Source organism: Pinus tabuliformis, chromosome 2_2, assembly GCF_031772625.1.
Source record: "Pinus tabuliformis cultivar Carrire ecotype Pingquan chromosome 2_2, CPIR1, whole genome shotgun sequence".
Lineage (NCBI taxonomy): Eukaryota > Viridiplantae > Streptophyta > Pinopsida > Pinales > Pinaceae > Pinus > Pinus tabuliformis.
In genome coordinates, this window is record NC_142300.1 from 829652775 (window position 1) to 829671558 (window position 18784).

The following is an 18784-nucleotide window of genomic DNA, read 5'->3' on the forward strand; positions in this document are numbered from 1 at the left end:
TTATTTGTCATTGCATCTATAGGTTCTCGTCACTTTAAAATGGGGAGACCTTAGAGTATGGAAATGATACTTTAAATTAATTAATGATAATAAATATAATCTAAATTTAATTAGAAAATGTAATTAAATTTAAAATATAAAAAAAACAAATTATTTTATTAAATTTATTATATTGTAATTCTGTTTTTTTATTATTTTTTGTAATCTTGGTGAGACTTCATTCCACCATCCTCGCTGAGCTACCGGTGGAAGTAATTATGTTTTTATTAATAAAATTATAAATAACTTTTTAAATAAAAAAATCATAATATTCAAATTGCAATAAAATGTATATAATTTGATATTTTGAACATATAATTAAAACTAGCATTTGCACCAGATGTTGCAAAGGAAACTCCGTAAAGCATAAATTGAGGAAAAATTGTAACATGGGAATGGGAAAATCTAAATAAGATGTAGAGATGTAGTAGAAATGAAATTCTAAAGCTGTATAAACTGAAGTTATTTAGGGTGCCTAAGACTATATTTTTATTATTAATTATTGAATTAATATTGCTTATAAATCTCATAAAATTAAACCAACGTACAATTCAGGGCTCGGATCACTAAGTTTGACTTTGGGTCATTAACATGGTGATGCCTTGTCTCGACCACTAAACCACAGGCTAACGAACAAAAGACTACAAAATGTTACGATCATTATTTTTCTAGAATCATTTTGTGAACTTACAATTCAGGGCTCTGAACTCTAGGTTTGACTTTGGCTCATTAACATGGTGATGCCTTGCCTCAACCACTAAACCACAAGCCATATTATATTCTATTTTATTCCACTTCAAGCCATTCTAGCTCTTCATACACCATCACCAAGGCCGTTGGTGACAATCCCTTTGATCTCGCATCCCATCGTTCCTTGGTCTGCACCCAATATTCAATGTAGATTGCCTTCAGCCATACAGTCCACCATTGGTGGACACATCTGACATTGCAGAATAGCTCACACCAACAGAGCTTAACCCAGACTGCATGGAATAGGCCACAAGAAATCATATCATGGACACACAAATCAAGAACACTCGACAACAAAGGATACAACTATATTGAGTTATCAAAGAAAGCCAGCTCCTTCACCAAGCAAAATGGCTCACTAGGAACCAAGTTCAGTAGGTCTTTCCCCATCGCATGGAGGAACTCAATGCAATGGGGACCATTACTTCCTAAGGGGGGGGGAATGATCTAGGTGGATATTGGTGGCCACCCACCTTTTCCACTTCGACGCTCACCATTGTTTCTTTCAGCTTTTTCAGTTTCCTTAATTGTAGCACAATTTACTATTTTTTGTAGTTTTGCGAGCCCTGAACTTCTGGAGTCGTTTTGAGGCCCTAAACGACGTTTTTTAAGAAAAATTTCTCATCAATTTTTACAGAAATTGCATCAGCCTCTATATTCCTTGGAGACATCTTTCCAACGAGGTATCATATGTGTCAAACGAAGATAATATTACCAAGTTACGACCTTGGGAATTTGGCTGCCTAACTAACCTGAATGGGGCCCATAAACTCTTAGTGTTACATCTCCTCGGCTTAGGGTTTTGGTTGTTTAGCGTTTTCTCTTATTGTTCAATAATAAAACTTCCCTTGAGCCTCATTGTAACTCAATTCAGAGGCATGTAGCTACCACATCTCTTCTTAGAGATAAGCTACCATCGCCCAAGCTATGTTATTTCCATTCTGTTTGTAAGCACAGTTCAATATTTTTCTATTAATGAAATGAAGTCTTTTTCTACTGCATCTTTGTGTTCATGGTTATATCTTTAAGTTGTTGTGTTCCTGTTTAAGTTTGGATCACTCAGAGGCCAATGGACCACCCCAGGTGGCCAAACCTTGAGTTGGGGCTCTTTTCACTAACCTAGACCCCCAACCACATGCATAACAAGGCTTGGGTGTAGTTATAGGTCTCCAAACGCATGAACAACACTGCCTCCATGCGGTCATGACCCAACTTTCCCAGTTGAGAAGGTGCGGTCTCGAGATCTGAACCACCTTTCCATGCTAGCCTCGAGACCACTGCCTAGAAATGCCTAAGACTTTTTGGAATGATAAATGACATAATGAAAAAGATTTCATACAAAAATTGAACAAGAACTGAACTAGGACATGCCTAATCCATAACAAACGTTTCGTCAAACACATGGACAACATGTAACCTGCAGGTCATGAATGAATATTTGATCATAATAGTATGCGATTGATTTGAGAATCACCAAGAAGGCCCAATTCACTCTCCATATAGATGCAACAACACTTATTACTCCATACGTTCATCAACTGATCAATAATAAAACAATTCATGACAACGGCCATAGATAATACACATCATATATCTGACATATAACTAGAAAATAACCAACATAGAGATCATGGAAACCCAGCCATAATGTCATCAATAGACTTGTTACAAATGATCATAGATCACAATAGGAAAATGTATCATATTAATATATCAAAATACCAACCAAATCAGGGACTTCTACTACCACCTGACCATAGATTTCGCTAAACCAAATCAATGTTTTAGCAAGTCAGCCTCCTACCATATTCCAAGTATGAATGTGGGATCTCATGGAATAAACCAAAACAAAAAAGTAAACCAGGGCTTTAAGAGGCCAAACCACCTCAACCCTCAACCACAGTGATTCCACCTCCACAGTTAGACATCACTAACACTAACTAGATCGATATCTACCCAAGTTATCTAGGGCTACAGGAACTAGTTACTAAACCCACAACCTTCAAGGGCTAAAGAGAATTTGCCAAACCCGGCTCCAGGGACTACTATCTCAACCCACTAAGGGCTCCAGACCATTTGTCCCAACCTAGGCTCCAGGACTAGTAACTCAACCCAAGATGTTCAAGGGCTTCCAGAGTGTTTTTTCCAACCCACAACCATAAGGCACATGAACACCAATAATAAAAAAGTCAAGTGCAAAAACCCATAACACCATGGTTATCCAAACGGATGGAAAGCAAAGGCTAAAAGCACTGTCAATCTAGGAAAATCTCCATGCCAATGAAAACACATAATCAGAAAGTGACATATATATGCCATGCATCCATAAAAAAACAACGAAATCACACATGAAATTTGTTACCTACAAAGCAATCCAACTATATCTACTAATCCACTTGTTCCCTTGTGTTTTCCATATTTCCTTTGCCTTCTTTCTCCAATCCAATTGAATACTAGAGTGTTCCACACATGCCCCGAGAATGCTTCAAGATTTTTATAAGTGTTGCAAGAGTATGAAAGAATGATACAATAGAAGAGAGATCCACCTAAAAATTGTCAAAAGGCTAGCAACTGATCTTTAAAAGCCTTTTTATCACTGAGGCCTATATTTTCTTCATTTTCCTTCAGGTTTCATTCAATTTCCCTCTCATGCAAATATGTTTCTCTTCACATTATTTTTCTCTTATTCTCTTTTTATTTCATAAATAAAACACTAATTATTGCCACTTTTCCTTTGCCAATTTCCATAGCCATTAATTAATCATTAGTGATACCCATCACTATATTTTCCCCAACATTTAGCTTGGAATATGTGTCTCATGACCTTGTTCTTATTTTATTTACATAAAAAATTAACTAGGGGCTCTTACAAAATGGATGGTTTGACCACATGATTATCCAATAGAGGAAACAATATGGGTGGTTGGTTCTCCATCATGGAGAGCGTGATTACAACTGATTTGATACATCCTTTTTCATGTTATGTTGGTTAAGTGAGTTGGAAGATGTTCGAGTTTTCCATATTTTAGCTCTGTTGTTGTAAAGAAGGAGAGTATGCTAAGAATCAAATATTTTCATGTTGTCCCTTGATTTCATGATCAAATTGAGAGGTTGAAGCATTGTATGAATACCCCACTCTATTGGAGCGAGAGGAAATGAATAAGTAAAATGAGAGAAGACGATTGTAATTATGTTATTAATCTAGATGCTTGCTAGTTCCTAATCCATTTCCACTTTTTGTATGCGATGTGTTGATAGTATAGGGATATTTATTCAAGTTTAACCAATTCCTCATCTAAGGAGGTAGAAGCCCTTGTTACTCAAGTACTACCTATGTTTTAGCTAGGGTAGTTTATATTTTCATTCACATTGTTGTTTGTTTGATTATTTACATTATTTTTGAATATTTATGCTCTTGGGCATTTTCAACAAGATGATGACTTCAAAAGTGGCAAGGGGGCCATCAAGAATGTGTTCCCATAAGAGTGCACATGCATTCCTTGGCATCCAATCTCGACAAGGCTTAAGCTGCCAACCAAGTTGCCAACTCGACACGACTTAGGAACATGCATGCACTTTAGCAATGTGTATAACTTATTACTAATATGCAAATATTCTTAGGAACACACACATGTTCTTAGGAATGCACATATGTTCCTAGTGAGATTTTTATTTATCTATTTATTTATGCACCCCTAACACCTTTTTTTATCATATTAGGACAATGTGACATATTTTAGGGGGATATTGAAAACATTTGCGGATTTGTGAACAACCTTGATTCATGAGCTCCAAATCAAGACCATATCTTGGTTTTGGAGTCAAAGTAAGCATTCTACTCTTCTTCTTTTTTTAAATTAATTTTTGGGTTTTTATTTGTTTGTTTTTATTTTAAAATTAGAAAAAATACTCAAAATAATACCTAAACACAATTGTTATATTGAATTGTAGGGAATTAGTTAATATGGAACTTAATGAGAACCTAAACCCACCATCACCATTGTGTGCTACAATTCCTATACATTATTTATACTCTAGAATGTTGGACTTATTTATGTGAATATATTAGATTATTATAAGTATCATTTATGAATAATATGGTTGGTTTACAACAATAACATACTGTAGCAAATTCTTTCCATTGACAATGCATTGATTATTAAACTTTTAAGATTATTTTTTATTTTTTTGTATAGCATCTAGAGTAGAGGGTGCCCTACAAGGTAGCATTGGGAGTAGTGGTCACTAATAAACGAATTAACAAAATGTTACATTAAAAAATTAAAATAGTACAATTTGGCTCCTTCTTAAAGAACACAAAATTAAATTGACTAAAAAATAAATAACTACATACATATATGTACAAGTAACAACATTAATTACAAAGTAATGAAATAGAATGAAATGATAAAAAATATTTAAGCATTTCTAAATTTGATTCCTCTCATAAATATAGGTTTAAAATGGATCTTGAATAATTTTAAAAATAAAATTTATTTAGTATTTTCTTATAATGATATTTTGAATAAATATAATAAATGGGTGTTTGTAATAATTAAATAAAAGAATTTATATTTAAATTTAATAATATTGACAATATGAAAAAAAATTGTTTTAAGTGTGACTTTTTGAAAAAATTTCCTATTTATTTTCCGATTTCATTTGTCTAGAATCAGATTCATTGAAATCACAACTTTGACAAGTGAATTCTGCACTGACCTAATGAAATCATAAGTTTCAAAGTGCCCTAGAAATCTGCTTCTATCATAAAACAACGTAAAACTAAAAAGAACACACTTAAAAGATTGTAAATTAATTTTTTTTTATGGATTTCTTTTATATTAAAACTAAAAAAAGAAACTTCCTAATTTTTTAAATCATTTTTAACTATTTTAAAATATTTCATTAATATATAAATCTTAAAAAATTAATAAAAAATTAAATTAATATTCCTCATGATCCTTCTTCCCCACCCATCCCCCCTACTTTTTATTCCAAATAAATTCCTTCCTCCCTTTTTCTTTATATAATTATATCATTTTTTACTCCTATTATAATTATTTATCTAACATAATTAAAATAAATTTTCAAGCTCCTAATTACTTTATAATATTTTGAAACCTATTCTTACCTCTTTGGTAATATTAAAATAAATTCCCTCCTCCCATTTGCTTTATATATTTAACATATAGTATCCCTTTATCTTTATTTTGATTCATTTTTTGACCTTATTTATTTAACTTCATTAAAATAAATTATTGGGCTCCTAATTATTTTATTAATATATACTATTTTGAAACTTACTCTTAACCTCTCTTAACCCTATACTGTATAATATATAATATTTTAGAACTAACTCATAATCTTATAAGCTTATTATTATTTAATATTATATATAAACTCCTAATAATTATTTTTATTAATATTTATAACTTATTCTTAACTCCATTATTAATTTATGAAGTATTCTTGACTATATATTATTATTATTCATAGTTCTAACAACTAATTTATAACTAAATTTATAATATTAAATAATTCTTATTTACTTGTTTAGAATATTTATTTACCTGTTTAACTAATTAATTAAATTTGTAATATTAAATAATTTGTAAATTTATAATATTAAATCATTCCTATTTACTTTTTTACAATTTTTATTTACTTGTTTAACTAATTTTCAACCTAGTTTTTAACTGCTAACTTTGGGAAATGATACATCAATGTTATTTATTCATGAAGATTCTATGGTTTTTTCCCCTTGTCTTTAGGATGATCCAGATTAGTTGATTCGAAATGTCTACCAAATCTTAAAAATGTAATTAGTTCAAAATACATTTATCTACAATATAGATCATAAAAATATTCAAATCTAACCTAATTAAAATTCTTTAACAATATATCTTATCACCATATCACCAATTAATTACTAAGACACTTTTTTTTTTAAACAAACTTCTAATTTAAATTAGATAAAACTATAATTAAATTATTGGGACATTATCCGGAATCTTTGAGTGCATAGCAGTTCTTTGCAAATGTTTATTTTGATACTCAACAACATAGTCTCATTCATATTTCTCTCCCGTTTTAAAACAAAATTCTTATTAATGAATTATACTTATAATAATTGAATTCCAACGAAAAAATTACCCTTTATGTGGCTTATAATTTGGTGGAATCTCTTGGATCTCAAGAGCACTTTTTATGTGGCTTATAATTTGGTGAAATTTGCTGGATCTCATGAGCACTATTTATGTTGCTTATGATTTGGTTTTGTGAGGTAATATACAAATTGTTTTTTGAGTGAATCTATCCATAATATTTGCTCTTCCAATTTCATTTGATTTGTGATTAAGGAGTGTGTTTTTGATTCGTCATTGCATCTATAGGTTCTCCTCACTTTAAAATGGGGAGACCTTAGAGTATGGAAATGATACTTTAAATTAATTAATGATAGTAAATATAATCTAAATTTAATTAGAAAATGTAATTAATTTAAAAATAATAAAAAAAACAAATTTATTTTATTAAATTTATTATATTGTAACTCTGTTTTTACTTATTTTTTGTAATCTTGGTGAGACTTCATTCCACCATCCTCGCTAAGCTACCGGTGGAAGTAATTATGTTTTTATTAATAAAATTATAAATATCTTTTTAAATAAAAAAATCATAATATTCAAATTTCGTTAAAATGATTATAATTTGATATTTTGAACATATAATTAAAACTAGCATTTGCACCAGATGTTGCAAAGGAAACTCCGTAAAGCATAAATTGAGGAAAAATTGTAACATGGGAATGGGAAAATCTAAATAAGATGTAGAGATGTAGTAGAAATGAAATTCTAAAGCTGTATAAACTGAAGTTGATTTAGGGTGCCTAAGACTATATTTTTATTATTAATTATTGAATTAATATTGCTTATAAATCTCATAAAATTAAACCAACATACAATTCAGGGCTCTGATCACTAAGTTTGACTTTGGGTCATTAACATGGTGATGCCTTGTCTCAACCACTAAACCACAAGCTAATGAACAAAAGACTACAAAATGTTACGATCATTATTTTTCTAGAATCATTTTGTGAACTTACAATTCAGGGCTCTGAACTCTAGGTTTGACTTTGGCTCATTAACATGGTGATGCCTTGTCTCAACCACTAAACCACAAGCCATATTATATTCTATTTTATTCCACTTCAAGCCATTCTAACTCTCCATAGACCATCACCAAGGCCATTGGTGACAATCCCTTTGATCTCGGCATCCCATCGTTCCTTGGTCTGCACCCAATGTTCAATGTAGATTGCCTTCAGCCATACAGTCCACCATTGGTGGACACATCTCACATTGCAAAATAGCTCACACCAACAGAGCTTAACCCAGACTGCATGGAATAGGCCACAAGAAATCATATCATGGACACACAAATCAAGAACACTCGACAACAAAGGATACAGCTCCTTCACCAAGGAAAATGGCTCACTAGGAACCAAGTTCAGCAGGTGTTTCCCCATCACATGGAGGAACTCAATGCAATGGGGACCATTACTTCCTGGGGGGGGGGGGGGGGAAATGATCTAGGTGGATATTGGTGGCCACCCACCTTTTCCACTTCGACCCTCACCATTGTTTCTTTCAGCTTTTTCAGTTTCCTTAATTGTAGCACAATTTACTATTTTTTGTAGTTTTGCGAGCCCTGAACTTCTGGAGTCGTTTTGAGGCCCTAAACGACGTTTTTTAAGAAAAAAATCTCATCAATTTTTACGGAAATTGCATCAGCCTCTATATTCCTTGGAGACATCTTTCCAACGAGGTATCATACGTGTCAAACGAAGATAATATTACCAAGTTACGACCTTGGGAATTTGGCTGCCTAACTAACCCGAATGGGGCCCATAAACTCTTAGTGTTACATCTCCTCGGGTTAGGGTTTTGGTTGTTTAGCGTTTTCTCTTATTGTTCAATAATAAAACTTCCCTTGAGCCTCATTGTAACTCATTTCAGAGGCATGTAGCTACCACATCTCTTCTTAGAGATAAGCTACCATCGCCCACGCTATGTTATTTCCATTCTGTTTGTAAGCACAGTTCAATATTTTTCTATTAATGAAATGAAGTCTTTTTCTACTGCATCTTTGTGTTCATGGTTATATCTTTAAGTTGTTGTGTTCCTGTTTAAGTTTGGATCACTCGGAGGCCAATGGACCACCCAGGTGGCCAAACCTTGAGTTGGGGCTCTTTTCACTAACCTAGACCCCCAACCACATGCATAACAAGGCTTGGGTGTAGTTATAGGTCTCCAAATGCATGAACAACACTGCCTCCATGCGGTCATGACCCAACTTTCCCAGTTGAGAAGGTGCGGTCTCGAGATCTGAACCACCTTTCCATGCTAGCCTCGAGACCACTGCCTAGAAATGCCTAAGACTTTTTGGAATGATAAATGACATAATGAAAAAGATTTCATACAAAAATTGAACAAGAATTGAACTAGGACATGCCTAGTCCATAACAAACGTTTCGTCAAACACATGGACAACATGTAACCTGCAGGTCATGAATGAATATTTGATCATAATAGTATGAGATTGATTTGAGAATCACCAAGAAGGCCCAATTCACTCTCCATATAGATGCAACAACACTTATTACTCCATACGTTCATCAACTGATCAATAATAAAACAATTCATGACAACGGCCATAGATAATACACATCATATATCTGAAATATAACCAGAAAATAACCAACATAGAGATCATGGAAACCCAGCCATAATGTCATCAATAGACTCGTTACAAATGATCATAGATCACAATAGGAAAATGTATCATATTAATATATCAAAATACCAACCAAATCAGGGACTTCTACGTACCACCTGACCATAGATTTGGCTAAACCAAATCAATGTTTTAGCAAGTCAGCCTCCTACCATATTCCAAGTATGAATGTGGGATCTCATGGAATAAACCAAAAAAAAAAACAAACCAGGGCTTTAAGAGGCCAAACCACCTCAACCCTCAACCACAGTGATTCCACCTCCACAGTTAGACATCACTAACACTAACCAGATCGATGTCTACCCAAGTTATCTAGGGCTATAGGAACTAGTTACTAAACCCACAACCTTCAAGGGCTACAGAGAATTTGCCAAACCCGGCTCCAGGGACTACTATCTCAACCCACTAAGGGCTCCAGACCATTTGTCCCAACCTAAGCTCTAGGACTAGTAACTCAACCCAAGATGTTCAAGGGCTTCCAGAGTGTTTTTTCCAACCCACAACCATAAGGCACATGAACACCAATAATAAAAAAGTCAAGTGCAAAAACCCATAACACCATGGTTATCCAAACGGATGGAAAGCAAATGCTAAAAGCACTGTCAATCTAGGAAAATCTCCATGCCAATGAAAACACATAATCAGAAAGTGACATATATATGCCATGCATCCATAAATCAACAAGGAAATCACACATGAAATTTGTTACCTACAAAGCAATCCAACTATATCTACTAATCCACTTGTTCCCTTGTGTTTTCCATATTTCCTTTGCCTTCTTTCTCCAATCCAATTGAATACTAGAGTGTTCCACGCATGCCCCGAGAATGCTTCAAGATTTTTATAAGTGTGCAAGAGTATGAAAGAATGATACAATAGAAGAGAGATCCACCTAAAATTGTCAAAAGGCTAGCAACTGACCTTTAAAAGCCTTTTTATCACTGAGGCCTATATTTTCTTCATTTTCCTTCAGGTGTCATTCAATTTCCCTCTCATGCAAATATGTTTCTCTTCACATTATTTTTCTCTTATTCTCTTTTTATTTCATAAATAAAACAATAATTATTGCCACTTTTCCTTTGCCAATTTCCATAGCCATTAATTAATCATTAGTGATACCCATCACTATATTTTCCCCAACATTTAGCTTGGAATATGTGTCTCATGACCTTGTTCTTATTTTATTTACATAAAAAATTAACTAGGGGCTCTTACAAAATGGATGGTTTGACCACATGATTATCCAATAGAGGAAACAATATGGGTGGTTGGTTCTCCATCATGGAGAGCGTGATTACAACTGATTTGATACATCCTTTTTCATGTTATGTTGGTTAAGTGAGTTGGAAGATGTTCGAGTTTTCCATATTTTAGCTCTGTTGTTGTAAAGAAGGAGAGTATGCTAAGAATCAAATATTTTCATGTTGTCCCTTGATTTCATGATCAAATTGAGAGGTTGAAGCATTGTATGAATACCCCACTCTATTGGAGCGAGAGGAAATGAATAAGTAAAATGAGAGAAGACGATTGTAATTATGTTATTAATCTAGATGCTTGCTAGTTCCTAATCCATTTCCACTTTTTGTATGCGATGTGTTGATAGTATAGGGATATTTATTCAAGTTTAAACAATTCCTTATCTAAGGAGGTAGAAGCCCCTTGTTACTCAAGTACTACCTATGTTTTAGCTAGGGTAGTTTATATTTTCATTCACATTGTTGTTTGTTTGATTATTTACATTATTTCTCAATATTTATGCTCTTGGGCATTTTCAACAAGATGATGACTTCAAAAGTGGCAAGGGGGCCATCAAGAATGTGTTCCCATAAGAGTGCACATGCATTCCTTGGCATCCAATCTCGACAAGGCTTAAGCTGCCAACCAAGTTGCCAACTCGACACGACTTAGGAACATGCATGCACTTTAGCAATGTGTATAACTTATTACTAATATGCACATATTCTTAGGAACACACACATGTTCTTAGGAATGCACATATGTTCCTAGTGAGATTTTTATTTATCTATTTATTTATGCACCCCTAACACCTTTTTTTATCATATTAGGACCATGTGACATATTTTAGGGAGATATTGAAAACATTTGTGGATTTGTGAACAACCTTGATTCATGAGCTCCAAATCAAGACCATATCTTGGTTTTGGAGTCAAAGTAAGCATTCTACTCTTCTTCATTTTTAAATTAATTTTTGGGTTTTAATTTTTTTGTTTTTATTTTAAAATTAGAAAAAATAATCAAAATAATACCTAAACACAATTGTTATATTGAATTGTAGGGAATTAGTTAATATGGAACTTAATGAGAACCTAAACCCACCATCACCATTGTGTGCTACAATTCCTATACATTATTTATACTCTAGTATGTTGGACTTATTTATGTGAATATATTAGATTATTATAAGTATCATTTATGAATAATATGGTTGGTTTACAACAATAACATACTGTAGCAAATTCTTTCCATTGACAATGCATTGATTATTAAACTTTTAAGATTATTTTTTATTTTTTTGTATAGCATCTAGAGTAGAGGGTGCCCTACAAGGTAGCGTTGGGAGTAGTGGTCACTAATAAACGAATTAACAAAATTTTACATTAAAAAATTAAAATAGTACAATTTGGCTCCTTCTTAAAGAACACAAAATTAAATTGACAATGCATTGATTATTAAACTTTTAAGATTATTTTTTATTTTTTTGTATAGCATCTAGAGTAGAGGGTGCCCTACAAGGTAGCGTTGGGAGTAGTGGTCACTAATAAACGAATTAACAAAATGTTACATTAAAAAATTAAAATAGTACAATTTGGCTCCTTCTTAAAGAACACAAAATTAAATTGACTAAAAAATATTTAAGCATTTCTAAATTTGATTCCTCTCATAAATATAGGTTTAAAATGGATCTTGATTAATTTTAAAAATAAAATTTATTTAGTATTTTCTTATAATGATATTTTGAATAGATATAATAAATGGGTGTTTGTAATAATTAAATAAAAGAATTTATATTTAAATTTAATAATATTGACAATATGAAAAAAAATTGTTTTAAGTGTGACTTTTTGAAAAAATTTCCTATTTATTTTCCGATTTCATTTGTCTAGAATCAGATTCATTGAAATCACAATTTTGACAAGTGAATTCTGCACTCGAAGTGACCTAATGAAATCATAAGTTTCAAAGTGCCCTAGAGAAATCTGCTTCGATCATAAAACAACGTAAAACTAAAAAGAACACACATAAAAGATTGTAAACTAATTTTTTTTTATGGATTTCTTTTATATTAAAACTAAAATAAGAAACTTCCTAATTTTTTAAATCATTTTTAACTATTTTAAAATATTTCATTAATATATAAATCTTAAAAAATTAAATTAATATTCCTCATGATCCTTCTTCCCCACCCATCCCCTTGCTTTTTATTCCAAATAAATTCCTTCCTCCCATTTTCTTTATATAATTATATCATTTTTTACTGCTATTATAATTATTTATCTAACATAATTAAAATAAATTTTCAAGCTCCTAATTACTTTATAATATTTTTAAACCTATTCTTACCTATTTGGTAATATTAAAATAAATTCCCTCCTCCCATTTGCTTTATATATTTATAACATATAGTATCCCTTTATCTTTATTTTGATTCATTTTTTGACCTTATTTGTTTAACTTCATTAAAATAAATTATTGGGCTCCTAATTATTTTATTAATATATACTATTTTGAAACTTACTCTTAACCTCTCTTAACCCTATACTGTATAATATATAATATTTTAGAACTAACTCATAATCTTATAAGCTTATTATTATTTAATATTATATATAAACTCCTAACAATTATTTTTATTAATATTTATAACTTATTCTTAACTCCATTATTAATTTATGAAGTATTCTTGACTATATATTATTATTATTCATACTTCTAACAACTAATTTATAACTAAATTTATAACATTAAATAATTCTTATTTACTTGTTTAGAATATTTATTTACCTGTTTAACTAATTAATTAAATTTATAATATTAAATAATTTGTAAATTTATAATATTAAATAATTCCTATTTACTTCTTTACAATTTTTATTTACTTGTTTAACTAATTTTCAACCTAGTTTTTAATGGCTAACTTTGGGCAATGATACATCAATGTTATTTATTCATGAAGATTCTATGGTTTTTTCCCCTTGTCTTTAGGATGATCCAGATTAGTTGATTCGAAATGTCTACCAAATCTTAAAAAAGTAACTAGTTCAAAATACATTTATCTACAATATAGATCATAAAAATATTCAAATCTAACCTTCCAATTAGTAATTAAAATTCTTTAACAATATATCCTATCACTCTATCACCAATTAATTACTAAGACACTTTTTTTTTTAAACAAACTTCTAATTTAAATTAGATAAAACTATAATTAAATTATTGGGACATTATCCGGAATCTTTGAGTGCATAGCAGTTCTTTACAAATGTTTATTTTGATACTCAACAGCATAGTCTCATTCATATTTCTCTCCCGTTTTAATACAAAATTCTTATTAATGAATTATACTTATAATAATGGAATTGCAACGAAAAAATTACCTTTTTGAGAAGAACAACAAAAATGGTAATGGGATGGTAACAACAACCATCGAATCCGACCGCCCTCCTGACGCATTGACATCCCAACAGTAATGTGATTTCGTGTTGAATAATATGAAAGTCGCACCTGTCAGCATCGCTTCATTGTTCGAGGAAAGCTCGTTTCAATCGAATTAATTCCTTGGTTCCATTTGTCTGGGAAATGATCCCTCAGCAGCCCGATGAATACGTAGAAAAAATATTAAATAATGGTGTTCTAGATTGTTTAGCAATGGTATTTTACGGGCAATTCTTATTTCATAGATCATAGAAAAGTAAACGCTCCCTGACATGCCAGGCATTTAGCTTTTGCCTTCTGAGTGACAGCACGCGAATCGAGATAGCAGCGTGGAGAGAGAGGGCGAGAGCTAAATGCGTGGCATGTCAGGGAGCATTTACTTTTCTATGGTCTATGAAATAGGAGTTTCCTATTTTACGGTTGTTTCACTTTTCTTGATGAGGTTGTAAAAGTAGATATTCTCATTAATGCTATATATTATAGATATGTTTTCAGATTATGTTTGCATTTTTACGATGTAGTTGGAAAAGTAGATATTTTCATTAATACTATATTTTATGGATATTTTTTCAAATTTTAGCTATATTATAGGCATTTATAGGTACTCTTCACCAATTAATTTGTGATTCTTCTAATTTAAAAAAGACGGAAGCTGGAAACATAGATATTGTCAGTAATAAGACACTTTGCAGACATATTTTCAAAATAACTTGACTTAACTGGATAAGTCCCACCAATTAATTGATGATCCCTATAGCTTTCAAAAAAAAATGGAAAAACAGATTCAGTAATCAAACACCTTACAAATATGTTTTCAGATTAATTTATGCTTTTAGACATAAGTGATAACTTGACATACCCTCATAATTCTCATGAATTAATTAGTCATCCCGTATTAAAAAAATAAACAATAAAAAATATAAATATTCTACTTCATAGTACATTTTACTGATATATTTTTAAATTTAATTACATTTATATTTTAATACCTCAATTCTCACACACATATATATATTTTTAAACTTAAACTATATTTTAAACATAAATAGCAATGAGTTAATATGACCAAATAATCTCATCATCTATAACAAATCACCATCAATAATAAATTGACCTACCCAAAGAATCTCCCCCACCGATTAATTAGTCATTCCTGTAACTTTTGTTTTATTTACTACCCAAATAATCCCCACCCATTAATTGGCCATTCCTGTAGCTTTTCAAATTGACAAAATTTGGTATCGAAATCTTCTCCTGCCAGATGTCCTAACAGTGATGTCGCAACAGTGACGTCGTATGAAATGAAAGTCCACGTCTCCATCACCGCATTGTTCAGCTGCCCACCGACAACAAAAACTTCATCTTCATCTTCATCTTCTGCTACCCACCTATGAACTTCATCTTCATCTTCATCTTCTGCTACCCACCTATGAGAAAACTATCCCTAAACTAAGTCCTTGCTTCCCCTTATGTTGGACGTTGCAATTCTAAGTATTAATCAATCCATAATAACTTCATCAGCAGTTCATCGCTCTAGAGTTTCAGGCCATCAAGTTTTTTTCCTGCGTGTCTTTCTTCTCGCATAGGATCCAAAAACAGGAGGCTCAGCTTTTACAGTGTCGAAAATGGGCGACATGGAAGATGGAACTGGAACAACATTGTTTTCTGAAAAAGATTGGCATTATAGTTTGCTAGATGTCGATTGGGATACTCATTCGCCAGCAGTAGAACTGTCAGACGTGCATTTGGATGCAGCCCAATGGTCGTCATTGGATGATTTACTCGTTGACGACAACCATGGCTGCTCCTTCAATAACCTATCGTTGTCAACAGAATTGGAGGCCATTGGTGAATATTTAATAGATACAGATATGCGAGATGACAATAATAACATCGAGGAAGATCCAATATCGAGACCTCAAAGTGATCCCATCGTCTTCCAATGCCCAGTAGACACTGAGCTGCATCCAGCTGCTCTAATTGCTGCGGATCGATCGCTTTCTGACTGTGCCGTGGTCACAAACAAGTCAGTCTCGCCCTCTGTCCTTATCGATCATGGCGCCTTTGAGGAAACTGAATACAAAGGTTTGAGGCTTGTACATCTCTTGACAGCATGCGCAGAAGCATTGTCGCAGGGAGCAGAAGATGTAGTGGAGGTCATACTCTGCAGGTTGCGAGAGCTGGTTTCTCTCACAGGCTCCACCATGGAGAGAGTGGCTTACTATCTCTACCATGCTCTACTCCACTCCAATGCGAATTCCCTCGCTCATAATATGGAGCCCAATGATAAGAGCAGTAAGGACCATTTTCTGGGAGCCTTAAAGCTGCTGCATGTAGCTTATCCTTACATACAAATACCTCACTTCACTGCTAACCAATGCATTCTGGAAGCAGTCGCTGCAGCCGGTGGTGGTAATAATGTAGGAATCCATATTATTGACTTTGATATAATGGAGGGTATGCAATGGCCGCCATTAATGGAGGCCCTGAGGAATAATGGAAATTATGATGTTGCTCACTTGAGAATCACAGCAATCAGATGGGCAGAGGAGAACGAAGAATGCCTGCTTTATACTGGGCACACCGGAAGAAGGTTGTCGGAGTACGCAAGCTCTGTGGGACTCCCATTTTCGTTCCAAGAAGCGGATTTGAAAGGGCTGAAAGAGGGACTCCTGCCGTCTCGTGAGGGGGAGATTGTAATGGTGAATTGCATATGGCAGTTGCCTCACATGGTTAATCTGCGAAATAAATCGGAGATGATGGAATTCCTGGTCGGCGCACGCCACTTGAATCCCGAGGCCGTTACAGTCGCTACGGGCCCACACGGCTCAGAGGCAAACATGTCCAACTTCTTGGAGAGCTTCTGTCGTTGTCTGGAGGAGCTGTGCACCATTTTCGACTCGCTTGAAGCTGGACTCCCACAGCATGGGCTTGCAAGAGCGATGGTGGAACGCTTCTTCTTTGGACCCGCCATGGCAAAGAGAATTGTGAGTAGCAGTGCGTGTGGCCCACCTGATACCAGAAAATCCAACGTTCTTGATCTCCCTCTGGAGTGTGGTTATGGCGAAGGTAGTATAAGCAACGACAATATGTTGTACGCAAAATATACGCTGCACAACTGTGTGGGTAAGGGATGCTATGAGGTAGAACTGGCAGGTGATCATCGACTGGTTCTGAAATGGGGTTGTACCCCGTTGGTGTGGGTTTCTACCTGGACGACACGGAAGTAGCACTGAGATTGAGAAAGGGAAGATATAGCAGCAAGGTAGAGCCACATAAATCAATCCGTCACCACAGTTTTGTTATTTGGATGAAAGTTTAAAAAAGTAATGCATGCAATTGTTAGGATTCTCAAAATGATTTGCAGGGTTGAACTGATACACGTGTTTTTGTATTTAGAGAAGCATTATGATAAGTGTTTTGTTTTTTTTGTGTGGTTAAGACAGCATAAAGAAAACAAGATGTAAATGAAGTTGTGATGACATATAGCATGTGTGCCAAAGTGTGGGATTAAGTAGGTGTTGTGATCGTTATTCTTATCTAGTGTTGCCTTTCATAATAGTAGTTGTTTGTAATGGTGTGAGGAGATTGGGATTGCCTAGTCTAGTGAATTCAACATATAGCATGTGTGCCAAAGTGTGGGCTTGTTAAATTCTAGACATCGATGGCTCCATCCATATCATAATGTCAGAGGATGAGTAGACTTATTTCTGCTGGGAGGATATAAGATAGTTTTATGTAAAAATATGGTTATTGATTTTGTTATTGTGAGATTTGTGTAGTTTTTTATTTTATTTGTAAAAGTGTAGAATTAATTGATGAAGAGAGGAATGTAGTTAAATTAGTCTTTCTATACCTTCTTTGGTGTGGAAAGAAGGTTTTTTGGTGCTGAGAGAACATATAGCTAATTTGATTGTGGGAGTCTCTTATATAGCTAATCTGATCGTGGGAGTGTGTTATAAGCTCATGAGTCATATAGCTAATTTGATTGTGGGAGTGTGTTATAGGTTGATGAGAGTCTTGTTGTGCTTCTAGGTTCAAGAGCATCAATTAGAGGTTATGCTATGAGATTTATGTGTGTAAAACGGTCAGTTGCATAATGTTATGAGATTTATGTGTGTAAAAAGGTCACTTGCATAATTCATTGCTGGATATAGTCAAGTATGGAGATTCTCCTTCCGGAGATCGAGAAATGTGAACTATACAAAGTTAATAAAAAATGGTTATTAAATGAGTTGAATGGGAAGCTCGAAGATTGTGGTGGTCAAAAGAGCATTGTCTTAGAGACTTCAGAGTGAGGATAAGTGTCAAGGAAGACCACTCAAACAAATGTGACTATATGTGAACTATTTTTTGTGTTTTCTGTATTAATATTTGTAATTATGTAATGTAAGCATTAAATGGGGACTTGTAATTATGTAATGTAAGCATTAAATGGGGACTTGAAATAATAATTACATCAGTAAACAGGTAAGATTAGTTTTTTGGTTGTTGAATTTTGTTGAGAGATTTTATCAACAAGCAATTC

General features: G+C 33.3%; 1 protein-coding gene across 1 annotated transcript in view; it reads left to right on the forward strand.

Annotated features, from left to right (window-relative positions):
* LOC149195536 (protein NODULATION SIGNALING PATHWAY 2-like) overlaps positions 1-17486 on the forward strand; it is a 35717-nt gene extending 18231 nt beyond the window's left edge. The window contains exon 2 of the mRNA XM_089407941.1: positions 15843-17486. Within this exon, the coding sequence (XP_089264067.1) occupies positions 15843-17486 (1644 nt within the window). The remainder of the gene's footprint in view (positions 1-15842) is intronic.
* The last annotated feature ends 1298 nt before the right edge of the window (positions 17487-18784 follow it).